The following is a 17,519-nucleotide window of genomic DNA, read 5'->3' as shown; positions in this document are numbered from 1 at the left end:
GAGTACCTCTCTCAAATGCAGGTAGCTACTGAGCAACTTGATGTCATTATCGAGTTTTTTTAAGAGCAAAAGCAATTGTAACATTTACATGTCCTATTAAATTAAATTGAATAATAAAATGATTAAATTGATTGCAAATAGGAGTTAGGACAAAAACTGTATAGTTTTCTCCTTACATCGGCTAAGCTGGAGAATTAGACGAGAATGAGATAAGCGATAAGATTAGCCGAGTCGCAGAATCTCCATCCGGGATCAAATCCCCGAGATCACTCTCTTTTGTGCCAACCTTCGAAGCGAGTAGATGGTGAAATAGTCGGATTGGGAGATATAACCTTCGAACCGCGATAATATCCGGGTGCCAAGAAGTCCATACCGCGAGAGAGATTCACTTTTATAACCGCGCCGGTGTGATTTGTGGAGAAAAAAAACGTAAAGTCCCGGTTGTGAGTGACCTCGAGTGCGATAACGATTTAGTGGAGACCGAACGGGTCCGAAAATCTACCCGCGTGTGTTGGGCCAGTGTGCGATCCTGGAGTGCCCTTAAACCTAGAACAATCGCAAAAAGTGTAACAAATTGTTGGTCTCCGCGTTATAAAAGTCCCTAAAAAGTAGAGTGTCCATCCCGGGACATCCCGGGACAAAAAATCCCGGGATTTGACAAATTTCAGGATTTCCCGTTTCCCGGGATTTTATTTCTGACATCCCGGGAATCCCGGGATTCCCGAAATGTACGTAGAATTTAATGAAAATCACAAAGTTTCAATGAAAAACAATGACAATATCAACCTTTATTTGATAAAGTAGGAAAACATAATAAAAAGATAATAAACGAGTTATTATTTTCTTGAAAAGATTAATTTACCAAGTAAGAAACACATATGTTTATATGTCTAGTTGCAAAGTTTTAATGCTTCTATTTTCATCATCAGCCGTTTTTATAAGCCTATACTGAGATAATAAATTTGAAAGTACACCTAAACTGCCGAAAATCGCAAGTCAGTACCATCTGTAAAAGTAGGCATTGAGAAAATGGACTGAGAAATTTTCAATCTAGTTTTCTATATAAAAATTAAAAAAATTCCAGGAGATTGGAACATGTTTCGATCTCAATGAAACTTTCATAGTTTGCTTTTCACTCCGTTATAATTTCAAGAAAAACATAAAGATGACCAAATAACGATTCATTTTTGTCTTACACAATGCGAAAATCTGCAGTGGGACTGACATGCGTTTACTTTTCATTATGGGACAATTCAACTTGGTGTTTTTTTTTCCTAATTTTACTGAACAAAAAGTGATTTCTCGTTAGCGCAGCTGAAAGATCATTGGAAGTTAGAAGATATAATGAAAACTGATATGAACTCAATTTTGACCAAAATGCAGATAGGACTGACTAGCGATTCACGGCAGTAAACTTCAGTCAATAATGTTCAGTAATTAACTTTTAACACGATCTACAATACCTTCAATCATTTCTTTTGTTCTACAGTTTTTATGACTTTTCAAATGTTTGAAGCAAATTGCTTTAAAATAAATAAAAATAAAAATGTTATAGAGAATTTAAAAAAATCCATAGGCATATATAATGCGCCACCATTATAGAGGTCGCTGAGGATGAAGGAGAGAAATGTCATTGAAAATGTTTCTTTACGTCCAATATTAAATTTTTCAACCTAAAAATTAGGTCATAATCAATCAATTATTGAACTTTTTTTCCATTGGCATAACCATTTTGATTCTTTATTCTTGCGATACGCGTTATTTCACAACAAATTTAACCACTAACAAAGAATCCGGAAGTTCATAACCTATGTTGCCAAACACCAATTTTCCAAGTTTATCCCACTAATCGTACATGAGTACTGACCGGATCCGTACATTTTCGAAGGAAAAAAAGTTTATCATGTTTTTCAATGCTCTTTGATCGTCTACAAAATAACTATTCCGAGAAAAAGTTTAAATTGTGTGCTCCTTCCCATGCTGCTCACAGTGCGTTCCCAACCCAACCTCTTTTTGGACGGTTCTCCTACTAGCCACCAGATGTCGAAGTGATCGTTAAGCTTTGAAAATATTAGCCTATAGCAAACCCGTATTTAGTCAAGCTAAGTTTTGATTTTTGTTAGGTTACTTCATCAGAATAAAAAAATCTTATCTGAAATGCGATTTGCTATAATTAACATACTGTTTTGAAAAGATACATTATCTTTTTATTTTAGTGAAAAAAAATGTATTGTTAGTCAAATTTGTACCTCCAATTTTGCTATTTTTATTAAAAATTGAAAAATCCCGGGATCCCGGGATTTCCCGGGACAAGCATAGATTTTTGTCCCGATTCCCGGGACGAGCAAAATGGCCGGGAAATGGACACTCTACTAAAAAGTGAAACCCAAAAATATATCCCAACCACGTGGTCCGGGCCCATTGGCGTAGCTAGGAGTTTTTCTGGAGGGGGCCTAGGGGGGGCCTAGCAAATACTTGTTTTACAGAAGTAATGTCGGTCGCAATAATCAAGATTTTCACAAATTTCGTAATTTTAACAGATTTGTATTGTTTTATTTATTTGTCTCATTTCGTGGTACATCATTTATATTTGTAAATTTCAATTTTCGCTACGAAAAAGATTCATTATTGCTGTAATCCAGTTTAAAATCCTTTGGGAATTGTAACAAAAAAAAATTCTCAAAGAATTTCCTTTGTTATGCTTCCACGATTTTTTCAAGTATTCAACCATGTGCTTTGAAAAGATTCCTCTGTGAATTCCTACGGGAATTTCTTCATGAATTATTTTCGTACTTTTCGGTGCTTTCTCCATGACTCCTTTACCAGTTCCGGAGTAATTTGTTCAGAGATTTCTTAGAAAACTACACTATTGTTTCCTAAGATTCTCCCGAAAAAATTACCAGAGATTTATCTAAGTATTTTCCAGTGAATTTCAAATCACACTAACGATTCTTTTGGGAATCTTTGAAGAAATTTTCCATCAAATTCACTAAGATTTCGCAATTTATTCTTGAACTTCTTAAAAAAAGATCTCCAGAACTTTCGTCGGGAATTCTATTAGGTTCAATAAATAAGCCCAATGGTAATCTCAGGATTCTTCCATAAATCTTATTTAAAAATGTATACACTCTTTGTTTTTTGGTTCAAAAACTACTCCACGAAATTATCAATATTTTTAGGGATTGCTTTACAAATTCCTCTACGAATTACTCCATACCAGATTTCCAGGGAAACACATGTAAGAAAAAAATTAAAGAATTTTGTCGGTAAATTTGTTGAAGTTTCATGAACATATCACCTTTAGAAATTACAAACAAACTTTTTCAAAGTGTCTATTATCGATTATTGTGTAGTACTGTAGAAGTTCAACGCGAAAATATTGCCGGTTTTTTTTTTAAGAACATTACCAAAGATGTATTGAGATTATATTTGTAGTGTAAGATGTTAATGAATTTAAATCTTGGGAGAAACTTTTGCATTACTTTGCCAAATTGTTGAGGAATTCCTGATGGACTTTCAAAAAGCAGGAACCATACTATTAGAATTCGGTAATTTTTCAAAACTGCTATAATTTAACTTATTTTTAAATTCTTTAAAATGATGCTTCTTGAAGTATGGAAAGCTTTTTGTACAAGGTTCCTCAAAGCGTCATGCGAAGGAGAAGCGACGAAATGTTGAAGCTGGGAGAACAAAAGGTAACAATGAAAAATAATTTATAATCTTTTCTCTACATGACTGTTAAACCTTTGTAATGAATTTACAAATAAAACAATTTCCTCAAGAAGTTCCATCAGAATCTTTTTGAGAATTTATCCTTGAAATCTATCCTTCCTTGACCGCTGGTTTTCTAGAATCCTGCCAGAAAGCCTCTAGAAATTATGCCCTCGTATCGCACAAAAATTCAAACCAAGAATATGGATTCTGACAATAATTGGTAAAATTATTTCTAGAGAAGTGTTTTAAGGAAGATCAATACAAATTTATTTATGAATATCTTTATAAATCGTTTCCCTCTTCCCAGTTATTTCGGTACACGTTTCTCTACAGATTCCTTTACCGCTATGCTAATTTCGGAAGCAAAAATTTTCCTTGAGGTTTTCAACAAATTTCCTCTGAAGATTCGAAGGCAACAGACATTTCAAAAACATTTTTCTTTCAAATTTTTGAATAAACCAAAACAAGTAGACATAGTTGGAATGGATGTTCACCAGGAGGAATTGAAGCTTTGAAAGTATGAACATGTCCCACAATAATATTTGACTAAGTTCCAAGAGATTTGCAAAACTTCTGAAGCCACCTTTCAATATTCCTTGAGGATTTTGATTATACTTAAAATCTATTGAGAATATCGAAAAGTGTTATGACAAAATTTTGCTACAAATCTGCTGAAAATCATTCAAGTAATCTATGAAATAATAAGTTTTTTTAAATTGAGTTGAGCAATAAATTTATTCTTGCGAAAATACTTCAAATATTGAATCGAAAAGAATTTATCGTTGGAATAAAACACTATGGTCGATTTTGTTATCTTTTTTCGCACCAGGTTAAATTACTGCCATTTATCTGCAGAAAACTTGGCCATGTCAAAATTCCTTGAAGGTTAAGCCTCATTTTTCGACAAAAATTCCCGCTATGTTTTGTCTAAAAAAATCCTTTAGTAGTTTTGTCTATTTTTTCGGACATTTTACGAGTTGAAGTTAATGTTCTTGTATTTGTAATCTTAGTAATATATATTCTTCAGTGGATTCTCATAGGGGAAATCATCATCACCGAACACATGAGAAAACACAATGCAGTGAATATGCTGCTTAATGCTCAAACAGCATTATTTGGATTATTCAGAAAAAAATAATTTTAGAAATCAAATTTCCATGATATTGAGGCTTTTTTGTACCACGGTATTTTAGCAACGGAGATGTCGAAAAAAAATGCGCTAATCGCATACAATAAGAAGCTACATCCAACAGTAACTTATCGATCGACAGCCGGACGATTAAGCTCTCGGTTGTCGCGCGATTCACCGAAGTCAGAACCGCCACGCTGATGTTGTGTAAGACAAGCGAGGTTTTCTCTAAAATAACGTAACTACTTACAGAAAAGATTTTTGTCAATAACAAGAGCCATGTACCGTAATCCGGGGTAACATTGATCAGCGGGGTAACATTGATCCTTCTCGTGAAAAGTTCGAATCATCATTTATTGATAAAATATTTTCAAAGCATGATTAGTGTCTCTCTTTCTTATATTCATAAGCTAATGCAAATTGAGGTTTTTGCGAAAATTGCGTTTCGTTCATGCGTAAATTTGTCAACTTTTTGAATCAATGATTTTTATCCTTGTGAATGGTACTACCGAAGATTCATGCCTCACATGAGTTCTGTAAATGGTATGTGCAAGGAAAATACGATTGTTACTAAAAATGGCATCGCCGAAAACGATTCCGTTGTCAAATATTTCATAAGTGTATTCAATTAAGCAACATTAACGAACTTCTATTAAGAATGCAGAATTTCCTTAGGACATTGCCTACCTTTAGGCGTATTGTGCGGTTCGAAGTGTTTTTATTTTTGAAATAACTCAAAAAGTACATGACTTGTAAGAGTTTGAATGAAGATCAAACTTCGGCATCAGGGGTCATGATTTAAGTAAGCAACGACATTTTCGATATCACCGAACGTTGTTTACATGGGTGATCAATGTTACCCCATATCAGCCAAATCAAAAAAACACTCAAAACATTTATTTAAACATACTTAATTCTTTTGAAAACCAAAATACAGTACAAAGTCATGAGCGGTAGGTGCCAGTACATTTGCATTTTCTGATGAAAAATTTATGAAATATCCCAAAAACTGATCAATGTTACCCCAGATTACGGTACATTGATTCAAAAGTTTTTGGTTCGTCTTTTGTTGTTATTTTTTAATTTCAATTTTTATTATTATCAAAAATTCTGGGGGGGGCCTGGATGATCCTGGAGGGGGCCAGGCCCCCCTGGCCCCCCCCTGTTCCTACGCCAATGTCGGGCCCGAGAAATCTTTCAAGACCCCAGTGTGTGTGTGTGTGCGCGAAAGAGTGTGCCTTTCAACACCAAGGAAGCATTCCTCAGCGACGTGACTGTCTAGGGCCACCCTAATGTTAAACTCTCAACAGCTAGAAGCCTCTGGGATGAAACAAAAAGGTAAGTCGCATGCTTCCTCTTATTAGTCGTCTTAAACTCGAACTTACACAATATCAGCAAAGACTTGAAAACAAGTCTACTGAAATTGCGACAATCAGTCCTAGCTGCAAAGCAGGACTACGAGAAAGCTAAGGAGCAACTTGACCAGGTAGAAGGCAAAAGAGACACTAACGGTGCGGCCATAGTAACGCGTCCGCGTCCGCGAACGCGATGCGATCAAAGGATTTCCTGCTGTTGATATTCTGCTTTGCGGGCTCGCACACGCGCACGCATCGCTCGACGCGTTTACTATGGCAGCGCCCTAAGGCTGTGAACCGTTTCACCAGTTCGTTTAACTATTAGTTAAAATTTGACATTTCGATAGTTATTTTCCCCTCAAATGGTTAAATTGAACATCGCAGTCGACCCATTTGAGCTTTGACAGTCGAGTAGTTATTTCAGAACAAAGTTGACAGATGGTTAGTTTTTCTCAAATTCACGGGAACAAGAAATAACTTTCGAACTGTCAAGTTTAACCATGCTCCAGGGCAGGGTTATTTCTAACCGGAGGGGAAATAACTATCGAGCTGTCAAATTTTAACCAAAAGTTAAATGATCTGGTGAAACGGTTCACAGCCTAATCGGCAGCCAGTAGTGATAGCTAGCGACTTTAATGCATGGACAGTGGAGTGGGGTAGCCGCTGCACCAACCAAAGAGGTCAGCTATTGTTGGAATCCCTGGCCGCATTAACTGTAGAGCTGGCAAATATGGGTACAGTGAGTACCTTCCGCAGCAATGGTGCAGAATCGATTATCGACATGACGTTTTGTAGTTCTAACCTTTTTGGTACCATGAATTGGCGCGTTGATGACAATTATACTCATAGCGATCATCAATCGATTCGCTATAGTATTGTGCTCTGCAAGATAAATCCACGTAATGCGATTATCTGAAAATGTCCATATACCGTCGCAGTGATAATGAAAATCACCAAATGTTTCAGATTGGGCAAATTTAAAACATTTGTGTCCTTGAAGGACGAAAAAATCCAAGCCTACTTGAATTTTGACGTTGCGTTTGAATTGCGCGCATATCTTCTGCGCGTTACCGCCACCGCTGGATGTGGATTTAATATAAGCGCCGCAATATAACACCAGACGGGCGGAAGGCAGTGCGATGTAACTCGACCCAATCCCGAGGATGGAAAACAGCGCGTTTCGTCAGCGAAGTATTCACTGAGGCCCTGAGGCGCGAACGGAACACTCTGGACCTAAACGGTGAAGAGCTAGTTGCTGTGATATCATAAGCGTGTGATGCTTCCATGCCGAAAAGCCCCTCCTAGAGAAAACAGGCTGCCGGTGTACTGGTGGTGCGAATCAATTGCAAATCTTCGAGCAATCTGCCTTCGGGCTAGACGAAGAATGCAACGCGCACGCACAGAAACACAAAGAGAGGAACCCTGTGCAGCATTCAGAGAGGCAAAGTTGGCTCTCAAAAAGGAAATCAAGAGTCGAAAACGGGCATGCTTTGAAAGTCTATGAGAGTGCCAATTCTAGTCCATGGGATGAGGCCTACAGAGTGGTAATGGCTAAGACCAAACGAGCCATAGCGCCCCAAGAGAAGTCGCCCGAGTTACTGCGATCGATAATCGATGTACTCTACCCGCACCATCCCATAAGCCCATGGCCCCCAGCGCCATATGCGGCAGATGAAGAAGAAGTGGCGAGAGTGACGAACGAAGAGCTGGCAGAAGTCGTGAAATCATTCGCGTCAAACAAGGCACTGGGACCCGATGGTATCCCGAATGTTGCCTTAAAAGCGGCAGTGAACACGGATCCGGACCAAAGGCGGGGAAACCACCAGGTGACCCGTCGGCGTATAGACCTATCTGTCTATTAGATACGACGGGCAAGTTATTGGAGAGGTTGATTCTCAACAGACTAGTACCGTATACGGAGAGTGCGGACGGCCTGTCCAACAACCAGTTTGGATTCAGAAAAGGTAAATCTACTTTGGATGCCATCCAGTCGGTCGTTCAGACAGCTGAGATGGCAATCGAGCATAAAAGGAGCGGCATCCGTTACTGCGCGGTTGTCACTCTGGATGTGAAGAATGCGTTCAACAGCGCAAGCTGGGGAGCAAGAGCACACGCGCTTCACCGCCTCAAGGTATCGGTGCAGTTGTGTAAGCTTCTAGAAAGCTGTTTTGATAATAGAATTCTACTGTATGACACAGAGGAGGGGCAAAAAAGCGTTCGAATTACCGCGGGAGTACTTCAAGGTTCAATCCTGGGCCCGCTGTTATGGAACGCGATGTACGATGACGTACTGAGGCTGCCCCTTCCCACGGGTGTTAATATTGTTGGCTTCGCCGACGATATCACCACAGTGGTCTATGGTGAATCGATGGAGGAAGTAGAGTTGACAGCAGCGCACTCTATTTCCCTAGTTGAGGAATGGATGAAGTCTAGGAAACTAGGACTGGCCCGTCACAAGACTGAGGTGATGGTGGTCAACAACCGCAAGTCCGAGCAACGGGCACTTATCTCGGTAGGTGATTGCACCATAGAGTCCAAGCGATCCCTTAGGCATCTTGGAGTAATGATCGATGACAAGCTGAGCTTCGCTAGCCACGTTGAATATGCCTGTAAAAGGGCATCTACGGCTATAGCGGCGCTTTCGAGGATGATGTCTAACAGCTCTGCTGTTATTGCCAGCAAACGCAAGCTCCTGGCAGGCGTGACGCTATGCATACTAAGGTATGGAGGACCAATCTGGTCAAAAGCGCTTAGAACGAGCAGAAACCTAAAGCGGTTGGAAAGCACGTACAGGATAATGTGCTTAAAAGTAGAAAGTGCATACCGGACGGTATCTAAAGAGGCCGTGTGCATCATAGCCGGGATGACGCCCATCGAGCTCATCATCAAGGAAGATGTTCAATGCTTCAACCAAAGGGGTAGCAGAGAAGTCCGCGACACGTGTAAAGAGGGAAACGCTTAGAAGCTGACCACCTGACGCAGTTTCTGTCCGGACATGGTTGCTATAGACAGTACCTGTATAGGTTCGGGCACTCAGAATCTCCTGCGTACCCCAATTGTGCTGGTGTGGAGGAAATAGCGGAGCATGTCGTGTACGATTGCCCTCGTTTCATTGTTGTGAGAGGTCGCATGCTCACTACATGCGGAGGGGACGCGTCCCCCGACAATATTATAGAGAGAATGTATGCGGATGCCGAGTGCTGGAATGCAGTAACTACGGCTGTCACTCACATTATGTTAGAATTGCCGCGCCTATGGCGCGCCGACCAAGAGTTGGCTGTAGAGGATTAGCCCTGCCGAGGCTGGTCCTTTGTAAAATTGTTTAAGTCGGTTAGGAGAAGCAGTTTACCTAGGCTACTTCTGCTACATGTGTTGTGCTATATGCACTGACCCCTCCCTGAAGAAATACCATAATGTGGTTCCGGGGAGATGAGGGCCTGAGGCCAAGGGTAATGTCGATGCACTGTACAACACTTGAGTAATTCAAAAAGAATTGCTCAAGTACAGTGCATGAGCTGGTTTTAGCGGGTCGTCGTTGGTGCGTCATCCCCGCTCTCTCTGAGCTACCTTTTCAGGGGGTCTGTTTGCAGATTCACCCCTAAAAAACTAAAAAACTAGTAACAAAGATAATGTTGCTTGCTTGCTAATAAAACTGAAGAAATCAGTTAATTTGACTTTAGGATATTTGTGTCGGTATACCGACACAATATATGTACTATAACTCTATAATTCTATTAGTCGATGGTCCCTTGAACATCGAGTTATGAAGAGATGACAGTATTTCTTTCGAAACCGGTTAGATGTACTACAGATAGAAGCATCCGGAATAAAAAAAAACTATACGAACAAAAAACACTTTTATGCTATTAAAAAAAATCCCAATCTTCATTTTCGAATGCTTTTCGTTTACCAACTTGCGAAAAACTCTTCAGTATTCTGGTTCTTACTCTGGTTCAATTTTGAATTCTTCTGCCTCGAATAAAATTGTAGCCTCTTGAAAAGATGTTCCGCTATCTTTGTCGTCTAGCTTTTGCTGGATTGATCTCGATTCGGCAGTATCCTCAGGAGCTGGTTTTGCCTTACGGTTCAGGCGACGATTCTTCAAATCTTTCATACGACTGAAATATAGTGACATGTTATGATATGATTGAAATTATTTTTTTCTAGATTTTCTTACGATTCAGAAGCTGATGAATCATTTCCTTCAAGGCATTGCTCATCACCAGGAATTGCACATTCATCGGGTAAATTTTTATGGCTTGCCATGTGCAATTCAAAGTTCTCCCTGCAAAGAATAAATCATTTATTCCAGTTCCACACTTCTATGAAAGAACATCCGATTCAATTACAGTTTTGTGAATGATCTACTACAAATCGAGCAGCAGTACTTTCTCGGTCCGTGGTTGAGTGCGTGTCGCTTCAATTGCCCTATGCTTGAGAATGCTCTATTACATACCGAACATTTCAGCGGTTGGTAACTGCCGTCTTCCTGTCTGTGATTGGTCAGCATATGCTTCTCCAAACGTTTGCTAAAACAAGATATCGGTTTTGACTGGTCTTTAAAACATATTGGGAATATCTCACCATGACACGAAAACTACATTGCAAACAGAGCACTTAAGATTTTTCGGTTTATGCGCAAATTTGTAATGAAGCCATAACGATTTTTGGGATTGAAAGACCTTTTGACATTTTTCGCACTCTGTAAGTGAAGTGGTTGATTTTTGATCAGTTTGTAACGATGATGATCTATCATCTTGAGAATCTCTCTCTTCCTCTGTAGGTTCCTTTTTGATGTCTTCATTCATAATTTCGCTTGTTTCTTTGCGATTCATCAGGTGTAATGGACGAAAGTCTTCTTTGCGATCACGGTTCCGAGTATGCCTCTGTACATGCCTTGCCAGTTCATCACTGTAATTTGATAAAGAAATAATATGAAACTGAAGTACTAAGCTTCTATTTGGTGGTACCGCATCGTAAATCGAAAGCCGCAAATGTGGCACTCGTGGTTTCTTGGTCCATGAACTTTCTTTTGGTGCTCCCATAGTCTTCCTTTGCGTTTGAAAGCCTTTTGGCAAATGTCGCATACGAATGGTTTGACGACATTATTCGCATCCGGAGTTGGTCTTATTCGCTGACGTTCTTCTACGGATTGGTGTGTTAGCAAATGCCTTTTTAAGGCATGCCTGAAAAAAAAACATCGTACAAATTGTAACGATAATCATAAACAGATTTCACCTTAAAGCAAATGGCCGCTCGCATACGGGACACGAATGCTCTTTTATTCCATGTGAGTTTTTCTTGTGAGCCCTCATAGTTTTTCCTAGCTTATATGTCTTCTGACATATATCACATTGTAGTTGATTGTTGGTGTTTGCTTCTTTTACTCTAGCCTTTTTGAGTTGACTAGAAGAAGCAACTTCTACTGTGTGGTCAAAATCACCTTTTCTAATAGTTTTAGCATTTTTCGTGTCATGCGATTGTTCTTTGTCTTTCTCTGCTCCGAAATAACTCATTTGGGTCACATCTTCCTGGGGCATAGCAACTGGTTCCAATTTCACTGACACTCCTAGGAATTGTGCATTCTTTTGCGTATCCTCTGCAGAATCATGTTCCATTATCAACGGTTGAACTTGTTGCTCTTCATACGGCTCTAATTTTACTCCCGGAAGTTCAGGTGGTTCATTTGTCATTTCTTCATTTTTCTCTTTATCCTTGACATGCGTTTTCGTATGTTTAATCAAATGTTGACTGAAAAGTAAAAGTAATAGCTACTCAAACTAAATCATGTATTCCTTAACCATCCTACCGCCTTGCGAACAATTTTCCACAATGTGTGCAAACGTGCTTTCTAGGTTCATGGATTTTCTTGTGGGACGTCAGAAGTTTTCTTGACTTGAACATCTTATGACAAACTTCACACTCCATTTCTTTGGCTGCATTCATTTCTAAAAGCTGAGATTTTGTTTCAGATGATTTGTTGGTTGATTCGTTGGCTTTGAATTCTTCGTTCTGAACCATAGACCGTAGAATAGTTTGCACTTCCTGACATCGAATCCGAAATTGATGGAATTCAGTTACACGTACTCGGCAAACAGAGCATATGATTTTACTGATGGTGTCCTCGAAGGATACCTAAAACCAAGCATTACAGAAGTAGTCTCGCGATAGGAATAAACTATAGCAACTACCATTATCGAGAGGTAATCCGATATCCACTGATGCAAGCCCTCCTCGTCGAATACATCGTTAAGAGCTTCTTCGCTCAAGCATAGTCGGCACACTTCATAAGGGTTTCTGTAATCGCCAGGTTCAGTTTTGATGTCCATTATTCTAAATTTTGAATTATTGTATCAACTTATGCTAAACTTCAAACTTTGTTTATATGGTTAATATCCTTGTTTAGGTACCGAACTTCAGCTAGTGAACCTGTTTCCATCATTATGTTTATCGATGTTTGTTTATAAAAAAGTTTAGGAACGCTGTAGAATGAACTCACCACTCACTATGAAGCTAAATCGACTTTTTGCGCTCTTTATAAATGCGCTGCTTTCAAAAAAAAAAAATTAGGGTAAATCGCCAAATGTTGAACGGTTAAGATAGACGTTTTTGTGTTATTTGATTTTCATGGAAATTTTGATAGAAAGGTTGCTAAAAAAGTATTCAACACCGTAGACGATTGTTTAACATTGTTTTTGTAACATTTTTAGCACGGTAATGTCCATTTTTAATTGAAAAAAATATATATTTAAAAAGATAGTTCTATACCCAATTGTTGAACACATACATAACCCATCTTATCCTAATGTTGAACGATTGTCGCTGAATGTTGACCGTTTTACTCCCGCATTCATTCAACTTGCAAGTTCGCGCTCCTCGTCGGTTCTCCTAATGTACATTATTTTCGACATTACAGCATCAATCGCGAGATTGAGGTTATACTCTGGATAAATCGGCTGCCGATGCGTAATTTCAATCATGGTGTAAACAAACAAACGGTGATGGCATTGATGCCATAGTGAAGATAGTGAAATTCGAAAAAAAAGAATCAGAATGGCTATGGGAATAGGATGCAATTAATTATACTTTTCTGAATCGCGTTTTTACCATTGCAACATACACCATTATAGGATTTTTTATAATATTTTTTTTATAATATTTTGTTTATAATAATTTTTATAATCCATTTCAATATAGGTGTTTGGTACGAAAATAAAAAATCTGGCAATACTGTTGATGAAACCAAGCCTTTCATGTTATGCTAGTGTTCAACAAATGGAAAATGAACGTGAAACGAAAGTGCAATTGAAAATGATTTTATGTAATTAATAGATACGAGTAAATTGTACGGATGTTTAGAAAATAACTAAAGTAGACTTTTACTGATATCGTGAATAGGTGCTTAACCCAATATACGTAGTATGTTTTACCACACAGCTTATTTCATAGCAGCCACAGCTTAAGTTATTTTTTGAGAGAATTGAAATTTTCGGTCCACCTACCGATAAAAATTTTCAATAAATATTTCGTTTCAGAAATTGATGAGCTAATTAAATTTATTGTGTCCAATAGTACAGCTAACTTACACAATAATCTGTATAATTTATTGAAACTGTTTGAAAAAGGTTCAATTTCCTGTTTTAACATGGTTTGTACAGATCGTTCAACATTTGGGTAGCGTTCAACAATTAGCGAATTACCCTAACACGCACAATGAATGACGTTTTAAAACAGCGTTGATATTTCTTTTGAAGCTTCAAATCATTTGTCTCCACCATGAGTAACAACATTTTCCCAAATTTAGGCAGGGTGTCTTTTACCTGGAAAACCTAAAATTATCAGGGAATTTCATTCAACCTGGAAAAAACCTGCACTCAAAAAAACAGCTCCCTGGAATACAGGTGCAGTTGCACATACCTGGTTTGATTTAGCTATTTCATTATTTCCATTTCTCGCATAACTTATTGTTCCCGAAGGGAAACCAAAATTTTCCAGAAGCAGCTGACTGGTTTTCAGCAATGCTCAAACTAAAATTTATTAAATTTCATTTAGTTAATTTCTATTAATCTAATCTACATCTACTCACAATAAATTGGTTTCGTCTTGCCGTTCAATTTCTTTCGATCCGTGGTATTGGTGTCCAACTATGGTCCAACTACCCTAACTGTTTAAGCGGATTTCAATCGGTATTTTTGCTGTTAAATTTTATCATGAATGAAACTATAATACTGAAATTTTTCTTAATTCACTGATTTCAATTCTACTTACAGTCTAATTTGCAAAAACGGCAGTTTTAGCACGGGTTTTCGTGGTGGACAATTTGGTTTCACCGAGCCTGCAGGAAAATACGATAAACGTTACATATCATTTCTCACTCATTTCAACTTTCTTTTTCAGGTTGCACTCACGGATTCCCCTTTGCACTCTAACCGTCGATTTATCCAACTTAGACACTATTTAATTTTTGAAAATACTAAGTTTTTGGAAAATAAAACTTTCTTCGCAAATAATCTGCTTTTCCTTCAATTTGCAATGGCGAGATTCTTCTATTTACCTATGCTCTTTATTTACTTTCTACCATCGACAGGTTTGTTCGCCATCTCTCTCCTTCGCCTACCACTACAACTATGCGAACTGTCATGTTGCGGTTATGCTCGCTACTAGACCAGTTCATTTCTTAGGCTGGTCCAAAACGCGTCGCAACACCCCGGCCCGTAACATCCGGCATTCCCGGATTTACCTTACCTCCAGCGTCGCCAGGTTTACTACGCCCCGTCTCTGTACCTTACCGTCAGCCATCCTCACGTCCGCTTGCCGGACTCGGCCATCCGAGCCCTTGATCACCGCTTCGACGATGCCCCGTCTCCAGGACTTCCGATTCTTTCCGTCGACTACGAAGACCAAATCGCCCACTTCGAGCGGTTTCTGATCGTCGAACCATTTCGACCGCTGGTTGATCGTCGGAAGGTACTCCTTCGTCCATCTCTCCCACATTCGGTCTGCTAGGAACATCGACCGCTTGTATACGTTCCGCAGAGCCTCTGCGGGAGCCGTTGATCCTCCGTCCACCTTCAGGTCTGCACCAGACACCGTTCCTCGTAGGAAGTGGTTCGGCGTCAGTGCTTCGCATTCGCTCGAATCCTGTGGCAAGTAGGTCAACGGACGCGTGTTGATCATGTCTTCCGCTTCAGCCAGAGTTGTCACCAGGATCTCATCGGTCAACTTTCGTCCGTCGTCGAGTGCCCGCATCGCTTCTTTCACCGACCGTACCATCCGCTCCCAGACACCACCCATATGTGGGGTTCCAGGCGGAATAAAGTGCCATGCGGTAGTTGAACTGCAGACAGCTTCTGCGCATTCCTGGTTTATCTTCTCCATTCTTATCATCTCGTTACTCGCTCCTCTGAAGCAAGTGGCATTGTCAGAGAATATTTGCTGTGGCTTTCCATACTTGCTACTGAAGCGCGTGATCGCCATCCGGCACGATTCCGTGGTAAGGCTGTGCACGACCTCGAGGTGCACCGCGCGCACCGACAAACAGGTAAAAACTGCCACCCAACGCTTCTCTTTTCGACGCCCCACCGTGACTTCCACCGGACCAAGGTAATCCAGACCGATGGAACTAAAGGGCCGATGTTGAGTGGTGACTCGTTCGACGGGAAGGGGAGCCATTCTCGGTGATCTCGGTCGACACTTGTTGACTTTGCACCAGATGCAATGTTTCACCACCTGCTGGATCGCCGGACGCATTTTCGGAATTTGAAACCGCTGCCTCATCTCGTTGAACACGGTTTCCGAATTGGCGTGTCCGAACTCTTCGTGGTAGTGCTGTATCAACCTTTGTGTGATTTCGTGAGCCCGCGACAGAATAATTGGATGCTTCTTGTCGAAGGAGCTCTCATCCGAATTGGCAAGTCTGCCATCCATGCGCAGCACTCCGTCGTCGTCCAGTACCGGAGAACTTTTGTAGATCGGGCTACTCTTCTTGATGTTCTCCACCGGTTTGCCCGGCTGGCGCTTGAGGTTGTTGGTGAGCGCGCTCATCTCGTCGGGAAAGCTGTCCCACTGTGCCTGACGCCAGAGCAAGGTTTCTGCTCGCTGAAGCTCTTCTCGCTGCAGTGGTGCTTGCAGCGCCGCGTAATTCGCAGCTGTCGCCTCGATCATCTGCCGCTGCTTTGCCGTAGCACGTGTAGCAATGATCGGCTCTCCTCTTTTCTTCCGCCGGCAGTTGGCGATGAAGCGCACTACGCTGGCTGTGACCCGCAACAACTTCGTCCAGCGTGATATCGGTTCGACGTCGATCACTCCGTGGAACAATACAACGCCTCTCGCTTCCTCGTTGGTCTCTTCGATCGTCGCTTCTTGTGTTGGCCACTGCTCTTCCGGCCGGTACAGGAACAATGGTCCGTTGAACCACTCGCCGTCATTTTGCAGTGGAGGGCCTTGTCCCCACTTCGTCAGCACGTCCGCAACGTTGAGCTTCGTTGGTATCCACCGCCAATCCGTTACGTTTGTCCGCTCTTGGATCTCGCCGACGCGAAAGGCAACAAATTGTTTGTAGCGGTGTTGATCGGAGTGCAGCCAACTATAAACAGTGCGGGAATCCGTCCAGAAGACAGTACGGCAAATCCGGTACGAATGCATGTCGAGTACAGTTTGGCTTATTCGCGCCCCCAGGACCGCGCCCATCAGTTCCAGCCGGAGAATCGACTGTCGTTTTATTGGCGCCACCTTCGCCCGAGACATCATCAAACTGCAGTGGACCGCTCCGTTGATAACCGCTCGCAAATATGCCACACATCCGTATCCATGTTCGCTGGCATCGGTGAAGATGTGGAGTTCCAGCGAATCAACATCGGCAGATTTAGCGCCACCGATGTAACAGCGGGGAATCCGGATAGCTTCAACTACCGGTAACAGGGCTGTCCACCGCTTCCACAGCTGCCAGGAGTCGGGATCGATCTCTTGGTCCCAATCGCAGCCGGATCGCCACAGATACTGTATGACGATTTTTCCGTGGATGGTAAACGGCGACAGCAGTCCCAGCGGATCGAAAAACCCCATCACGCAGCTGGCGACAAGTCGTTTCGTCGGCCGTTTGCCTTCATAGAGGTACGGCAATAACTCCTGGCGGTGGGTCGTTGAAAAGGCAAACTGGTCCATGTCCGGATCCCAGATGACTCCCAACACTCTCTCATTCGACGTTTGCTTGTCACGGCCGAAATGCACCGGCGCCGCCGGTTTCTCCTCTCCCAGACTCCGCAGCACTTCTGGTGAATTCGACACCCAGTTCCGGATCTCGAATCCTCCTTTTTGGTGGA

General features: G+C 41.1%; 1 protein-coding gene across 1 annotated transcript; it reads right to left on the bottom strand.

Annotated features, from left to right (window-relative positions):
• Positions 1-10,128: 10,128 nt before the first annotated feature.
• LOC5569874 (zinc finger protein Xfin) lies at positions 10,129-12,708 on the bottom strand. Its single transcript, XM_001658721.2, has 8 exons — positions 12,390-12,708; positions 12,008-12,333; positions 11,437-11,949; positions 11,169-11,384; positions 10,783-11,109; positions 10,548-10,727; positions 10,376-10,483; positions 10,129-10,316 (listed from the first exon to the last, which is right to left on the bottom strand). Exons 1-8 carry the CDS (start codon positions 12,525-12,527, stop codon positions 10,142-10,144), a joined length of 1,983 nt encoding a protein of 660 aa, XP_001658771.2. The 5' UTR covers positions 12,528-12,708; the 3' UTR covers positions 10,129-10,141.
• Between the last annotated feature and the right edge of the window lie 4,811 nt (positions 12,709-17,519).

The sequence above is a fragment of the Aedes aegypti genome, chromosome 2 (assembly GCF_002204515.2).
Source record: "Aedes aegypti strain LVP_AGWG chromosome 2, AaegL5.0 Primary Assembly, whole genome shotgun sequence".
Classification (NCBI taxonomy): domain Eukaryota; kingdom Metazoa; phylum Arthropoda; class Insecta; order Diptera; family Culicidae; genus Aedes; species Aedes aegypti.
This window is presented reverse-complemented; position numbering and strand designations above follow the sequence as displayed.